The 16,682-nt window shown below is 41.5% G+C and overlaps 2 protein-coding genes across 3 annotated transcripts; both read left to right on the top strand.

Annotated features, from left to right (window-relative positions):
- TIMCC (TIM double twin CX3C motif chaperone) lies at positions 1 to 4,956 on the top strand. The gene is made up of 3 exons (XM_086700920.1): positions 1 to 156; positions 1,068 to 1,208; positions 3,451 to 4,956. Exons 1-3 carry the CDS (start codon positions 70 to 72, stop codon positions 3,637 to 3,639), a joined length of 417 nt encoding a protein of 138 aa, XP_086557046.1. The 5' UTR covers positions 1 to 69; the 3' UTR covers positions 3,640 to 4,956.
- A 778-nt stretch (positions 4,957 to 5,734) lies between these two features.
- Positions 5,735 to 16,651, top strand: SNRPG (small nuclear ribonucleoprotein polypeptide G). 2 transcript variants are annotated; one of them, XM_025931972.2, is made up of 4 exons: positions 6,102 to 6,242; positions 9,609 to 9,631; positions 10,885 to 11,009; positions 16,306 to 16,651. In XM_025931972.2, exons 1-4 carry the CDS (start codon positions 6,211 to 6,213, stop codon positions 16,354 to 16,356), a joined length of 231 nt encoding a protein of 76 aa, XP_025787757.1. In that variant the 5' UTR covers positions 6,102 to 6,210; the 3' UTR covers positions 16,357 to 16,651. The 2 variants fall into 2 exon arrangements, 1 of the variants encoding a protein (XP_025787757.1); XR_015249126.1 differs by lacking the exon at positions 10,885 to 11,009 and having other exon boundaries at positions 5,735 to 6,242.
- Positions 16,652 to 16,682: the final 31 nt, after the last annotated feature.

Below are 16,682 nucleotides of genomic sequence, written 5' to 3' on the forward strand. Positions count from 1 at the left end.
ACCCTGGAAGCGGCGGCGAGGAGGCGGGTTTGAGCGCCGGAGTCCATGTGGGTGTAGCGCGGGGTCGCCATGGCGGAGCTGCAGCAGCTGCGGGTGCAGGAGGCAGTGGACTCCATGGTGAAGAGTCTGGAGAGAGAGAACATCCGGAAGATGCAGGTAGCGGGCGGGGGCCATGGCGGAGAGTCCCAGCGGTTCGCAGTTCCCTTCCCGCAGCCGCGACGCGCTGCTGCCCGCCTTCCCGCAGACCCGAGTCGGGGTGTCCCTGGGGTCGCCGCGGCGTCCTCAGAAGCACCTCTTAGTCTCAGAACTCCTGGAGCTTCCGCCGAGAGGTTGAAATCTGTGATCCCTCACCACGCGCAGGGCCGTCCCCCCCCCCCGCCCGCCCGCCCGCCCCAGGCCAGCTCGAGGGAGCTGGTGTTAGACCCTGGACCAGGGTTAGAAAGCTCCCAGGGTGAAGCGTTCTGCCTACCCCGCTTGTCTGTCTTGAACAGCCCCTTCCTCAGGTGACGAGGCCGAGGCCCAGAAAGGGCACGGCCAAGGTGAAACACCGGAAAGGCAGAAGCGCTTGGCCTCCTCCGTGGCCAGGTGATACCTGCTTCTGTGTCGCTCCACACAGCTCTGGTTTATATGCATTTCTGCTTTGATCCCCTAAATGTATGTGGCTGTTAGTCCTGCCTCCCTTACTGAATTGTGGGTTTCTCTTGTAGTGCTCTGGAGTCATTGATTAATGGATCAGTGGCCCCCTGGTGGAATGTAGATTTCTAGGTTACTGACCTGTGAACCCTGTGATATAGGTACCGGGTTTTCAGAACTTGGCTTCCAACTTGACCAACCACCACCTTCTTCGTCCACCTAGCCATCTGTGCAACGAGTGCCAATGAGCTAGCAGCAAGAAGACCACGAAACACTCTGCCAGGCTTCGAGGATAATTTTTCCATTTGTGGGTTTAGGTTGTTGATGTCTGTTAGAAGGAGAGGTGCAAATGTAGGCGCTCCTCTGTTGCACTTCATGGTTATCTCTGCCCCAGAGGCTTTCCTACCTAACTTCACTTTGCCCACCCTCCCCAGGGCCTCATGTTCCGGTGCAGTGCCAACTGTTGTGAAGACAGCCAGGCGTCCATGCAGCAGGTGCACCAGTGCATTGAACGCTGCCATGCACCTCTGGCCCAAGCCCAGGCCCTGGTGACCACTGAGCTGGAGAAGTTCCAGGTGAGGAAAGCCCAAACAGAGGACTCCGGTCCTTGATATTGCTCTTTTGCAGGAGATGACAAGTGTTTGGCTTTAATGTCTTGGTTCTTTTAACATTTGAACAGTCCTGTGGCCAGCCAGTCTTCACAGGGTTTGAAATTTGTGAAAAACTCCTGGAGGTTGAGTGCTATAAGTATTTCCCATAGAAACAGTGTTGTAAAAGGGAGTTCATGATCAAAAGCCTTTTTCCCCCATAGACACAAGATATAATACGTATAGTGTATAGTATAAAGCTTTCTAAAACATGTATTAATTCATTCTTAAAATAGTACAATCCCCAGGAAAGTGAAGTAGGCTAGTCTTAAAGAGGTGCAGATTAGAGCAATATCCTGCCATCATTTTGTGGATTTGCCCACCCAGAACCCCCCCTGTTTGCTATACCCAAAGGGCAGCTCCTGTGTCACTAAAGAGCAGTCATTTATATGAAGCATTAGTATTGCTGACTCATTGATGCCTTCCTCACAAGCCCTTCTGAGGTCGCTAAGAGCAAAAGGTATCCACTGTATCTGTCTCTGGAGAAAAGGGTAGCCACAACTTCATTTTATTCCCTTCCTATGACTATACTTTCCTGCAGGTTGGAAAAGCAGAGCCCCCTTCTGAACCAGTTTTTCATAGCCTGAGATTCTGTCTGCATGGGAAAAATTGTATCTAGTATACAATTTTTACATTCTGCTATACAGAATTCTTCAAAATGACTGACACTGTGAGGAATAACTTAATCCAAGGTCCCGAACTACAGCTAATTTTGTAGATAGGCTCTTTGAAATTTTGACTGTTGAATTGCTGTGTAACTTTCTCCTTCTGTTAGTCCTCTACAATTAGATTTACTCTTAGATTTACTAATTAGATTAGATTTACTCTTCTACTCTGCCAGAACTGCTCTGGCCACTCCCCTCTATGGAGCTAAATCCAGTAGTCGTGTCTCATCCCTCATCTTACTCAACCTGTCTGCATCACTGACACAGTGATCACTCCCCTCCTCCTTGAAATAGTTTGTTCAGTTGGACACCAAGACACCTCTCTCTGGTTTTCCACCTGTCTCCCTGCCCATCCTTTCTTGGCCTCCTTTCCTGCCTTTCCCCTCTCCAGCGTGTGAGCATGAGAGTGCCTAGGGCTGTCCTTGGACCTTTTCTCTTTTGGATCTGGTTCTCTAGTCTCATAGCTATAAATATCTGCTATAGGGGCGCCTGGGTGGCGCAGTCGGTTGAGCGTCCGACTTCAGCCAGGTCACGATCTCGCGGTCCGTGAGTTCGAGCCCCGCGTCAGGCTCTGGGCTGATGGCTCAGAGCCTGGAGCCTGTTTCCGGTTCTGTGTCTCCCTCTCTCTCTGCCCCTCCCCCGTTTATGCTGTGTCTCTCTCTGTCCCAAAAATAAATAAACGTTGAAAAAAAAAAAAATTTTAATATCTGCTATAAATATCATATATAGCCTGACAACTCCTACATTCATTCATATCTCTAGACCAACTTCACTCCTGATCTCCAGATTCATATATCCACCCTCCACTTATTTTGTCTATCTTCCCTCACTGGAATATAAGTTCAATGAGGGCAAGAACTTTATCTGTTTACTCATTGCTATAGTCACCAGCATTAGAAGAGTACCTGGCACATAGTAAATACTCAATAAATACTTGTTGAGTGTTTTTCTGTTACAAGGACAGATATTAAAGAATCAAAATATTTCTAAGTCTTTTTTTAAATTTTTTATTAATGTCTGTTTATTTTGAGAGAGATTGCACCGAAGCAGGGGAGGGGAGGAGAGAGAGGGAGAGAGAGAATCCCAAGCAGGCTCCAAGCTGTCAGCACAGAACCCACTAGAGGCTCCATCTCACCAACCATGAGATTATGACCTGAGCCAAAATCAAGAGTCAGGCACTTAACCAACTGAGCCACCCTGGCACCCCAAAATGTTTGTAAATCTTAACTATAGCTGACTAACAGTAGCCACTGGGTACTTCTCATTTCCTGGGAGGGGCTTCTGTACAATTTATTCTGTCTTGTAATGCTTTGTCTGGACCCTCCCGTGCTACCCTCCATTTCAGTCAGGATAACCTTGGTTAATTGCACTATAGTGTCCCTTTAGTTGATCAAGATTATATTTGTCAAGCCAAAATATGTAGCAGAGGGCCTAGCACATGGTATGCACTTGGTAAATGAAGGCCAGCCTTTCAGCCTTCTCTACCATCTTCCTTCTTGCCACAGGACCGCCTGGCCCGGTGCACCATGCATTGCAATGACAAAGCCAAAGATTCAATAGATGCGGGAAGTAAAGAGCTTCAGGTGAAGCGACAGCTGGAGAGTTGTGTGACCAAGTGTGTGGATGACCACATGCACCTCATCCCGACCATGACCAAGAAGATGAAGGAGTCTCTCTTGTCCATTGGGAAATAGAAGTCTTTGCAACTGGCCATCTGGGCTGACAGCGGGAATCTATTTAAAAAGAGAAATGGGAGTTTTGGTCTTTAAAATGAAGTTTATGAAGAAATTAAGGATGGCAGCAAGTTTGAGGCATGTGTCACTTGCCTCTGGACACTGGTTCCTTTATGTTTCAACCCTGGAAAGTGAAATGAAAAAAAAGTGGTGCTAAAATTTGGGTCGGAGATAGCACAGGAGAGTTTTTGATACCTAAATTTCACATGCTTGTCCTGGCACTAGGGATCTCCCTTGTACTAAGCCAGAGCCCTCCAAGGTACCAGATTCTCTTTAGCATACAGGTACCAACAGGCTGGCAGGTTCCTGTAACCTTTCTGTGATCTGGTGGTATGAGCAGAGGTGTTTCTGTTTGTTGCCAACCTCCTGTTCACCAGAAGGGTCACTAAATCGTTTTCCGTAAGCTGTAAAACAAAGTCCGTGAGGTCACTAATTTAGAAGGGAAAAAAGGTTTCTGAGTCTTTGTTTTGCTTGGTTTTATTTTATATACAAGGGCATGAAATTGATTTAAGATGTGGCATTGGGAGAGGTAGTTTGGATAAGAACTTTGAACAGTTCTTATGGATATCTGTTTCTGCCAATGAAGATGTGGATATGCATTTCTCGAAAGATGCATTACGTCTTTCAGCTGGAAGACCCTGCAAAAACATGAGAGGCGATGTTACGCTGGGTATGGAGAGACCTTCCGTCTCACTGGCTGCCATGGTGAGCCCTGAGACTGTCTGCAGCAGAGTGACAGGACAATCTTACAGTGATACTCTCCCTTGAAGGGAAGTGGGGGGGGTTGATTGCACTATATACCGGTATCCAGGAATGAACATTGAAGGAGGAACTGTTGCCTTCTTAATTAAGAGAAATATTAAGTACTGGATATGGAAAAACATGGTTTTTACAGAACAGAATGGAATGAAATCCTAAACTCAGCATTGCTTGTCTCTCCCCCTGAAATAACAGAGCCATATCGAGACAATCTCTTGGCAACAAGAAGGTCAAAGGAGAAAAAGTAATCAACTCAGGGGTGAGCTGTGATTCCTTTAAAGCAAAAGAGGGGCAAACCCTGCCTCTATTACCAAATACCACTTTTGCCTGGGGCCTTTACAGCAAGCAGTGTTCCTGCCCCAGCTCTAGCACCTTTTCATTTTGATAAGGACATTATTGTCTTTTTACCATCTTATTACTTAAAATGATAATATAGCCTGTGTTTGGTGTTTCAAGGCTGTGATATATTTTCCTAGTGGTTCAGTTTTAAAAAATAAATAAGGTTTAGTTTTTCCTCCACTACTGTGTTTCTTGACATATATCTGGGCAATGAATATATAACTTTCTTAGGATGCTTCTCCTTGTAATGTGAAATAAGTTTCTTCAAATGTCATGAAGAGTGAAGATTTGTTATGAGTTATGGGTCAAATGCAGGACTGGTTCATTGTAAATGGGAGAAACTTTGAGGACAGGCACTATGACTTAAAGTCCGTTAATGTAAAAAGAAACTGTCTATAAGCCTAAAAAAAGAAATTCGATATGCATTTCAGGTCTCTAGCTTCAACTTAACAGTAACAGCAAGAGATAGAGGGGTAGTTAAGGAACCCTCTTGAGAAAATGCAATGTCTAGGATTTTGAGTACCAAGAATACAAACTATGTGATGAGTTTAACTAAGTCTTTACTATCATTAGTATTAAAATAGATCCATTCCTGAAAATTAGGAATGAATTGAATTTTGGACAATCATCCCCTCCCCTACTTAGAATCACCAAGGCTTTACTATTTTGGCCTAAGTCTTATGTAATCCCAATTTTATTTATCCATAAATGTGTATTCCTCTGTTTTGGATAACCTAACTGGGAGCAAGTCAGAGATCACTTTTTACATTTGAATTGATTTTTAAGTCAAGAGTGTCTCAGAGATTACTCATGTTTTTTATATAGGAGCAAGGTACATTAAGTGGGGTTCTGGAGACATTGTTACAAGAATTGCAGGACTGTCAGGGAATACACTTCCACGCTATAGATTAAAGTTCTTAGAAACTGAGGCCAATCACCCAACTTCTCTGGTGTCCAGAGGTCTTTAATTGATGTTACTGAACCCTAGGCTTACCATGACAATATGTAGGAATATACGCCAAAGAAATTAAGGGCCTGCTCCTCCAGAACCTAGATTCACTTAGTATATTGAAGAAGATAACCGAAACAATGCACAAAGAAGGGGATTAAGTGGTTTCGCCTAAAAGCTAGAGACTGAACCATTAAGCCAATCTTACACACGAGGAAACGGAATTGAGACGCGAACTTGAGGCCCCACCCCTCACCCCTTCTTGGCCAATCGCTGGCGACGCAACCGAAAGCTCGAGCGTGATAGGCGAGTTAAGGCCTCCCCCTAAGCCGTAAGTATCGCGAGGTAAAATGTGAACTCCGCCAACAATGGATTGGCTGACGGGATTGGTGACGTCAGACGCAAAACGCCGGGCCTAACGCGGGAGCGTGAAGGACTCCACGAATTCCGTTTGGAGGCATCTTTGAGCTCGCCGAGTAAGCATCATGAGCAAAGCTCACCCTCCCGAGTTGAAAAAGTAAGTATGTGAGAGGTCTGCGTCTAAGTAGTAGCTTCTTTCCGTGCTTCGAGTTACTTAGGTCCTTCTCCATTTCCTCCAGTGCGCCTGGCGTGCGTATTCGGGCCGAGGCCGCGGAGAGCCTGGGAGCGTCTCGCGCCTGTGCCTGAAGCCCGCGCAGACATCTCGTTTAGGCTTGGTCTGCATGGTTTGGTTATCACTGACGGGCAGGGCGCCTCTGTACTGTCTTCTCGCCTCTCTAGCTAGATCTCCCGAGCCCACGTCTCCCAACGCACTCTCACGCTCTTTCTCCTTTGCTTGGAGATCTGGGGTGCCATTCTTTGTTGAACATCTTGAATAGCGTTAAGTTCTAGATAAGGTGGCTGGAGAGTAATTTATATATAAAGAACTAAGATGGGCAGAATGGACGTGCTTAATAGTGTATGAGGAGTCAAAAGCAACTTTTTTTAAGTTTATTTTGAGAGAGTGAGCACGGGTGTGGGGAGCAGAAAGAGAGGGAGAGAATCCCTCCTAGCAGGCTCTGCACTTCCATAGAGTCAGAGGCGGGCCTCCAGCTCACCAACCCTAGAATCATGACCTGAGCTGAAACCAAGAGTGGGATGCTTAGCTTACTGAGCCACCCAGGCATGCCCTATAAAGCCACTTTAGTTTTTTAGTTTATAGCTGTCTCTGAGGTTTTGTTTTGTTTGAGAGAGTTGTAAGCAGGAGAGGGGCAGAGGGGGAAAGGTTCTCAAGCGGACTCCAGCACCGAGGAGCCTGCTGGGCTTCATCTTAGGAGACTGAGATCATGACCTGAGTAGAAATCAAGAGTCCCACGCATAACCGACTGGGCCACTCAGATGCCTCAACTTTGAGCTTTAATTTGGAAATCCTATTCCTTTCTTTTGCTTTCTTGTGCTTAAGTTAAATGTGATTGATACCTGGCTCTGTTACCAGCTGTGTGAGAACCTTCCTTGTTTGGTTTGTTTGTTTGTTTGTTTGTTTGTTTGTTTGTTTGTTTGTTTTTTCCTGTCAGAGAAGACTAGGGTTTTGGGTTTTTTTCCTGCACCCAGTAAAATCAACTCCAAACAGGATATTCCTATTTAAGATAGACGCAGTTTAAAGTTTTAACCTCTTCAAACACGCCTGACTGAACTTAACATGTTCCATGCCTCCTAAGTATGTCTCTATTCTGTTTAGACCATGTAATGCCAGAATTCTGCGGGTGGTAGTTGGATAACACAACAGATACAAAATTGTTTCAGGGATCAATTTGGGAGAAAGCCATCTGGCCTCTGTATAGCTCCAGCTCCATAAAGAAGTCAGACTTAATTGAAAGGTCATATTTACATTTAAATGCACATTTGTATCAAAGCCATTTTGTGCAAAAATTATAAGCCTAACTTTAAGAAAAATCAAAATTATTGTAAAACGCTAATCTGAAACTTACTCTTTTATTGATGAGCTGATAAAATCCTACAGGTATCCTGGATTTATCAAGAACTGATAAAATGGTGATTATTTTTTAACAAAAGAGTCGTTCTCTACGTGTAATGTTCGATTTCCTATTTGAGAATTTCAGAGGATGAAACTAGCTTTAATATTTTTCTCATCTCTACATTTCATGTGTTGTGAAGTCCTTTGAGACCTACCTCAAAAATGACCTTCAGTTTTTTTTTTTCCTTTACCGTCTCATAAATACCATCTTTTATTCTTTTATGCCCTCCTCCTGGTTTAGCCTAACTCAGTAGTTCTTAACTAGGGGCTAGGAATTCGGGTTCTGTCAGCAAGCATCTAGTGAGTAGAGGCCAGGGATGTTGTTCAACATTGTGCAATGCACTGGACATCCTTCAACAAAGAATTATCTGGCCCCAGATGTTAATGTGGAGGTCAAGATACCGAGGCCTAACCAAATTCTCCCTCCCACCTCTTAAAAATTGCTGCCACAGTAGTCTTGCCAAAGACTGGACTCTGTTTTACTAATTTATCACTGTGTGCATGGTAAAGTCCAGAGTTCTTGACCCAGCATTCAAGCTCCTCCATCTGAAATCCAAGCACCAAATATTACACACACTAATATTTGCCCTATTCTCCAGCCAAAATGAACCATTTGTATTTGCTTAAACTGTCTCACCTGCTCTGTGACCTTGGGCAATTTACTTAACCTTTCTGAGACTCAGTTCTTCATCTATACAGTGGTGGTAATAACAATATATAACTTTATATAGTCATCATAAAGATTAAGTCTTGTGTGTTATGTTGCATTGTATATATCATATTAAAATAAAATTACCATACTAAATATTTTTATTTGTGTGTCTTCTCACACCTTTTGTCAGGCCTGTCTTATTTATATTTAAATTCTCCCATGATATGTTCTGCATTAAAATTGCATGAAATTTCATATTTTGTAGCCTGTAACTGGAAGAGGGAAAAACTGGTTTGACTACATAGCTTAGTATTCTCATAATATCCTGCTGAGATGGGATTTCCCTGTTTAATCCAGATTTTTTTTAAAGCTTCAAGATATGTATTTATTTTGCTAAAAAATACTTAAGTGTTGAGGAATATCTTGAACACTTAAGATTGATGCTTAATATTAAATAAAAGAACGCTCCTTATTGTCTCAAATATAAAATAGCTATTGATTTGGATATACTTTTATTACCTTCTAGTTTTCTCACAGCTTTGGTTTTGCTAATAACCAAAATCTAAACATATCTTTGTTTTTGTTATGGCTATAAAATCCAGTCATCAAGGGGCACCAGACTGGCTCAGTTGGTAGAGCATGCAACACCTGATCTTGGAGTTGTGAGTTAGAGCCCCATGTTGGGCTCTAAAACTTAAAATTTTTTTTAATGTTTATTTTTGAGCGGGAAGGGGAACAGAGGATCCAAAGCTTAGGCTTCATGCTGACAGCCATGAGCCTGATACAGGGCTTGAACTCACAAACCATGAGATCATGATCTGACCCAAAGTCAGACACGCTCATCCCACTGAGCCACCCAGGTGCCCCAAAAATAATTTTGAAATCTTTAAATATAGTAAAGTCCAGTCATCAAAAATTAGGTCAGTATTGAACAACAAGAATGTTTTTGTAATTCGTATCAGGATAAAGACTCAATTGATGTACATTAATATAATCTAAATCCATTCCATTTTTATTATCTTGCCCCTTCCTAAATTCTATTTCTCTGTGTAAGTGCTAAATCAGGTACCCCTTTATTCCTGTCTCCTTTACAGCAGTACAAGGTTTTTGCTATTTTAAATTTCATTATTTTTATTGTCCAATTTTAACAAATTATATTGACTGTACCTACTTTTGTGCTTATTTATGCTTAAATTTTTTTAATCATTTATATAATTTTACCCTTTTTGCTTTTTCAGATTTATGGACAAGAAATTATCATGTAAGTTTTTTTGGGGTCTTTTGTTTCGTTTTTAGTTAGTTGCTTTCTGCATGTGTCTTGGCAATATAATGTTTGGAGCAACTTTATAAAGATTTACAGCACACAGGACCTCTAATTCACATCCATTAATTAAGCAGGTTTATTGAAATCTTACACAAGCAATTCTGTTATCTAATCTTTTTTAATGTTTGTCTTTTTATTTTGAGAGAGAGAGTGCATAGGGGAGTGGCAAAGAGAAGAAGAGAGAAAATCCCAAGCAGGTTCCGCACTGTCAGTGCAGAGCCCATTGTGGGGCTCAATCCCATGAACCGTGAGATCATGACCTGAGCCAAAATCGAGTCAGACACTTAACTGTCTGAGCCACCCAAGCACCCCCCTAATTTCTGATAGTTAACAGATTGCACAGTACTATTTCCTAGAAGCCCTCCCTCACTTAGACAAAATTAATGGGATTTTCCTATTTTGTGATATTTGATAATTTAACAACCTTTTTTCCTTTAAAGCAAAGGACTTGGACTATGACTAAAAATCTGACCTGTACAGTACTTGAAGTATATAGGAATTAAGACCAGGGCTTCAAAGGCAAGCAGCCTTCCCTTTGAATTCCATTTCTAGCCCACAGTACTTGTAAAACCTTGAACCAGTTTCTTAAGAAGCTCTATACTTCATTTCCCTCATAAAAAGTTATGATAATTCTACTGGATAGGATTTTCATAAGTTTTTTTTTCTTTAAAATTTTATTTTAATTCCAATATAGTTAACATACAGTGTTATATTGGCTTCAGGTGTACAGTATAGTGATTCAGCACTTCCATGCATTATCCTGTGTTCATCATGGCAAGTGCACTCCTTAATCCCCATCATCTATTTCACCCATTCCCGTACCTGGATTTTTGGGGGGGGTTGTTGTTGTTATTTTTGAGAGAGACCAAGTGTGATTGGTCAGACACAGAATCTGAAGCAAGCTCCAGGCTCTGAGCCGTAAGCACAGAGCCTGACATGGGGCTTAAACTCACGACCTGAGCCAAAGTCAGACACAACCGACTGGGCCATCCAGGCGCCCCCCCCCCCCCTTTTTTTTTTGGTAAGTTTAAACATGGAATTAAACGTGAAATGTGTAGCACACTGCTTGGTAGATAATAAGGACAATGGATTATATATCTCAGGTACCTGAGTTTTATTCCACTTAATTTTTAATGAACAGTTGATATTTAATGGTCAGTTTTATTAAACTTCTTTTTCCCATTTTATAGTGAAATTAAATGGTGGCAGACATGTCCAAGGAATATTGCGGGGGTTCGATCCCTTTATGAATCTTGTGATAGATGAATGTGTGGAGATGGCAACTAGTGGGCAACAGAACAATATTGGAATGGTGGTAAGTAAAGATAGAAGGTTTCTCTTGGAGATTTTGTATTTATCTTGGAATAATGATTAATTTCCCTTCTATTAAAGTCTTGGTGTAAAATGGAATTAGGAAAATAACAGGCAAGATTAAACTTTCCATCTCCCATTTAGTTGGACATATGGCAGTCATTCAGCTGTGATGTAATATCCATTCCTGTAGGTTAGATCTGAATCTTACGCAGAACACTCTGAAGTTCTTGGATTTGAAACAATAGTAGGAAGTCATTTTTGACACTGCTTTAGCAAAGTCTTTATAATAGAGGCCAAAGTCAGTCCTTCGTTATAGTCAATTTTAACATGCTTATGAATTCCCAGAAAATCTTCTTATAAAATGCATGTTCTGTTGGGGCGCCTGGCTGACTCAGCCAGAAGAGCATGTGACTCTTGATCTCGGGGTTGTGAGTTTGCGCCCCACGTTGGGTGTAGAGGTTACATAGAATCTACATTTTTGTTTTTTAAGATTTTATCTAACAAGTGCCCATGTGATCCAAATCTGCCAGGCCAACTCATACTTTTTGATTTTAATTGTATGTATAATTAAACCCAGATTTTCTGACTTGTCACACCCAAATTTAAAGGTGGCCTTCAGGGTAGGGGCACCTGGTTGGCTCAGTTGGCTAAGCGTCTGAGGTCATGATCTCCTGGTCTGTGAGTTCAGGCCCCATATTGGACTCTGCTGACAGCTCAGAGCCTGAAGCCTGCTTTGGATTCTGTGGCTCCCTCTGGCCCTCCCTCACTCACACTCATGTCTCTCAAAAATGAATAAATGTTTAAAAAAAAGATTTTTTTTTTTTTTTTAAAGTGGCCAAGGTAAAAGTTGCAAGGGATGATCACAGTGACAGCCATTCACATGAAAGAAAATAGGAAAAAACCCAGAAACAATTATAGGAGTAAACATTTCTATATTCATTAGGGCATGGTGGTATGGCTACTGAGAAAGTTTTTGATGTTTGTCAACAAAACCCAGACTTTGAACTCCACTCTTTGTCTAGCACAGGACAATATACCCAGTAAGTGGTAAGCCCCAGGTTTCTTGGGAAAAGTAAATTAAAAAGGACAACTTCTGCTTTAGCAAATTACTGAACATAAAGATCTCTAAAAGGTGGTAAAAGTTCATAATTGTTAGCCTTGCCTTTTTTTTTTTTTTTTAAAGTTTATTTATTTATTTATTTTGAGAGCACGTATGGGCACACCAGAGCAGGGAAGAGGCAGAGAGAGAGGGAGAGGGAGGGAGAAGAAAGGGGAGGGAGGGGGAGGGAAAGAGAGAGAAAAGAGAAACCCAAGCAGGCTCTGCATTGCATAAATCAGGGTCAGACACTTACCCAACTGAACCACTCAAGTGCCCATGCCTCACAATTTTTAATCACTCTTTCCAAAGTGTATGTTAGTGCTTCTTGCAAATGCTTTTCCATTTGAAAAACATTGATGGTCAGGGCTGGAAAAACAGCTTAGAGTCAGTCTCTAGATAGGGACGGGGGAGACTCCCCTCCCCCTCCAAGTTTTATGCAAATTGACCTTCCTTTTAAGGTATATTTTCCTTGAACTTCTATTGAAAATGAATAAAACTGTGGACAAATCATTAGCACCTAGTTTCTTCTAAAAACAGTTCTTAAATAGTCCCAAGATTTTTCTCTAGCCCTTCCTCTTACAAATTCAGAAATATTGATTCTAAGAGGGTAGTTTTGATTTTTAGTTCATATCTCAACAGATTTGTTAAAAAAGATTCAATAATGACTTTGATGTCTAAAAGTCAGTTCTGGGGCACGTGGCTGACTCAGTCGGTTAACTCTTGATTTCAGCTCAGGTCACGATCTCACGATTCGATAGTCCAGGCCTCAAGACAGTCTCTGCTCTGTCTTCTTGGGACTTTCTCTCCCTCTGTCTCTGCCCCTCTGCCCCCCCCCCCCCCATCTCTGTCTCAAATAAATAAGTAAATAAAACTTTTTAAAAGTCTGCTCTAATTTGGGAAGACAAGGTTTCAGAGATTTGTGTGACACTTCTTGGAATTTTATCAGAGAAGGAATCGAACCTAGATCATACATCTGTCTCAAAATTTTCCCCCTGAATTTTTAATTTTTTTTTAACGTTTATTTATTATTGAGAGACGGAGCATGAGCATGGGAGGGGCAGAGAGAGGAGGAGACACAGAATCCAAAGCAGGCTCCAGGCTAGCACAGAGCCCGGACGCGGGGCTTGAACTCCTAAACTACAAGATCATGACCTGAGCCAAAGTCGTACGCTTAACCAACTGAGCCACCCAGGCACCCCTTCCCCCTAAATTTTCATGGCCTTAATTGTTACACAGAAATTGGTTAAAAGCAGTGCCATCTCGAAGTCATTCAGATAATGAGTACCTACTTACTGTGTTAGGCAATCAGCTCTTCCACCTCTGATGCTTGTTGTGTGACCAAAAAAATGTTTGTGTTAGTAGGCAATACTTGCAGCTGATTAGCACTTGGAAAGTGAAATAATGATAACCTATCAGTTGTCCTTAATAAAAAGACATTCTAAAGAAAATGCAAGGATGGCTTTTCTGAGGTTGAAAGAAGGGAAACAAATAGGTTAGTTTTGTTTTTACAAGTTGTTTGGCAAAGCCAAACATTGCCTTTGTTATTCCCTTGTTCAAGTCATTGACCCACTGAGGCCATTGAAATGACTTTATACTATTATATTTAGAGTAGTGTGTGTTCAGGGCACTTGTGTGGCTCAGTAAATTAAGTGTCCGACTCTTGATTTCGGCTCAGGTCATGATCTCACAGTTCGTGGGTTTGAGCCCCGCATTGGGCTCTGTGCTGACAAAGCTGAGCCTGCTTGGGATTCTGTCTTTCCTTCTCTCTGCCCCTCCCATACTTGTGCTCTTTCTCTCCCTCTCTCAAAATAAATAAATAAACTTAAAAGAAATGTGTGTGTTCTGAAGGGGAGGTAATCTGTATCTGTTAACTGGATAATTACCTAATGATGTCTCAACTAGCCTGTTCTGAGATATCCCCAGAGTTGTCAGTGGCCTCACTTCTGTCTTCAAGATTCCACTCCATCCCTAGAGTTCCCCTAAGAATGTAGTAAAAATTCTATATTAAGATGCTGCATAGTTCAAGAGTTCCTACTACCTTTGTGGTTCTATAGCTCCATTTTAGGTTTGTATTCTTTATTAGATAGCTCTGCCCTTTCAAGAGACAAAAAGCCTTTGCAACACTTCGCAAAAACTAGCCTTGAAGCACACAAGGAGCACTATGGAATTCTAGACCTGATGGTTCCAGTTTGATTTGGAGAATGAGGCCTAAACACAATGAGAAAAGAGGAGAATTACTATATAACAAAGGTGTCCACTCGCTAGCCTTATTTCGTGTATTATGTGAGAGGACAAAGAAGTGTGCAATACCTACCATTTTAGAAAATGTTGATGAGAGTGACACAGTGTTATTTTGTTTTTTAATAATGCCCCCAAAAGCCTCTGATCTGAACGTTTGAGTTATATGAAATAACTTCTCTGCCATCCTCCCCTTCTAGGGAAAGGGGTCAGCAGAAATGGACACATTTAGCAGAGAGCAAAGAAAGCTAGTAGTTTTTCATGCTTTGATCAGTGAGATCTGATATTCACCATCTGTTGCAAATAACCCAGGAATTAAAACTCTGAGAACTAAATAAGCATGTTGTTTAGATTTTTATTCCTAACTTAAAGTGTATAGGCTCCTTCAGTCCGTATTTTCAGGACATTGTTCTTTTTTTCATGCTGCTTTTTACTTCTTTGCCACCTTCTCATCATGCTCATTGCTGTTTGTATCTGCCAGGCTCCAAGACACTCCCACCTCCAAGACATTGTTCCTTTCCGATCTGTCAGCTGCAGTAATCACACGCAAGTTTGTTTATTTAACAGGGACTTACTGAGCCCTCTCTGTGCCTGCTACCGCTTTAGGCACTGGGGATACTGCAGCTGCCCTCATAGAAATGACATTTTCACAGCCCCTGGGTGGCTCAAAGTGTCCGACTTTGGCTCAGGTCATGATCACGCAGTTTGTGGGTTCGAGCTCTGCATCGGGCTCTGTGCTGACAGCTCAGAGCCTGGAGCCTGCTTCAGAGTCTGTCTCCCTCGCTCTCTGCCCCTCCCCCACTCACGCTGGCTCTCTTTCTCTTTCAAAAGTAAACATTAAAAATTTTTTAAAAATAAATGACATTTTCCCGAGGAAGACCATAACAATGTATATGATAAATAAAGCAAATAGAATGAGGGGAGAAAAGAACAAGTTACAGCTATTTTTACTTCAGCTGCCTATAGGCATAGCTCCACTTTTAATCCTAATCAGAATGCTTCCATTTCTAGTATTTCCTCTCATCCCCCTCCTGTCTTTTCACCTCGCCAGCTCTACTGGACCTGATCTGTGATTGCAGTGTGATCTACAGTCCACCAGGGGCTCCTTATTTTCGAAGTCCCCTTGCCTTCTAGTTTGACGTATTTTTCTGCCCCTTGTATTCTAACTCTCTTGAACTGTTACTGGCCATTTCACCTATGCTCATAAATATCCTTCCTTATCTTCGTTTGCAGAATGATTACTGATTAAGCACTGTGCTCTTTATAACTTCTCTTCCTGCCTCTAAGCTCCAATTCTTGTATTGCCAGAACAGTGGTTATTCCCTCAACTGTGAAACTTCACTGTCTTACATGGTTTTATGATGTCCTCCAAGTAACTTAATATTGGTGTTTGAAGTCTTCTAAGATTTGAGTGCAGACTGTCTTTGTTTCCCATTTCCTGTCATAACCTTTTACTGCATTCAAATTAGAGTCTTTCCTTATCCCCCTATACTTTTTCATCTTGGTTTTGTCTAGAGTTTCTGGTCAAAAATCTACCCCATTTTCAAGACCCAACTAAATGCCATCTTCATAAAGCATATTTTTCACAACTTCTATCCTGGTTTCTTCCCTAAATAATCTTGTACCCCTAAACTGACATATTCTGTACATTTATCCTATTGACTTAACAGATTCCTTGGGACCAAGAGGAACATGTTGAGTACTGTGGTTTAGAAGATGAAATGAGTCATGGGGACTTGACATCTCAAGAGTACTTGTTAGTCTTATTAAATCTAGAAAATGTACATCTTTTTTACAAAGGGCTTAGTAGCTTGTCATAATTAAGATTTATGTAATAATAGCCCTGTGTCTTGAAAAAAGGCCTCACAACTGATTTTTAATACTGAAAAACCATTAATTTTGTGAAAATTCTTTCATCAGTATGTCAAACTGTTTTTTTGTTTTTTGTTTTTTTTTTAAGGTAATTCGAGGAAATAGTATCATCATGTTAGAAGCCTTGGAACGAGTATAAACAATGGGTGTGTTCACCAGAAGAAACCAACTGCTTCCACGTGTCCCCTTCATAGCACCTGTTTTACTACAATATAAAAATCAGGTCATGCATTTTCATATTGAACTTTTTTGTTAAATAAACTTTTTTAATAGTCAAAAAATGCTTTCTCAGACATTCCGAACATGGAAAATTGAATGTTAGCTTTTACTCTAGTTTTTTCTAACACAAACTGTTCCTGGTTGAGACTGATTTATTCCAAAGCTTTTATGCATTAATATTGAAGAATCTGATTAAATGTGAAGCATGGCTAGGATGGCTTTTTTTCATCTTTTAATGGAAAGATA

The sequence above is a fragment of the Puma concolor genome, chromosome A3, assembly GCF_028749965.1.
Source record: "Puma concolor isolate L17-30 chromosome A3, mPumCon1.1.hap2, whole genome shotgun sequence".
NCBI lineage: Eukaryota > Metazoa > Chordata > Mammalia > Carnivora > Felidae > Puma > Puma concolor.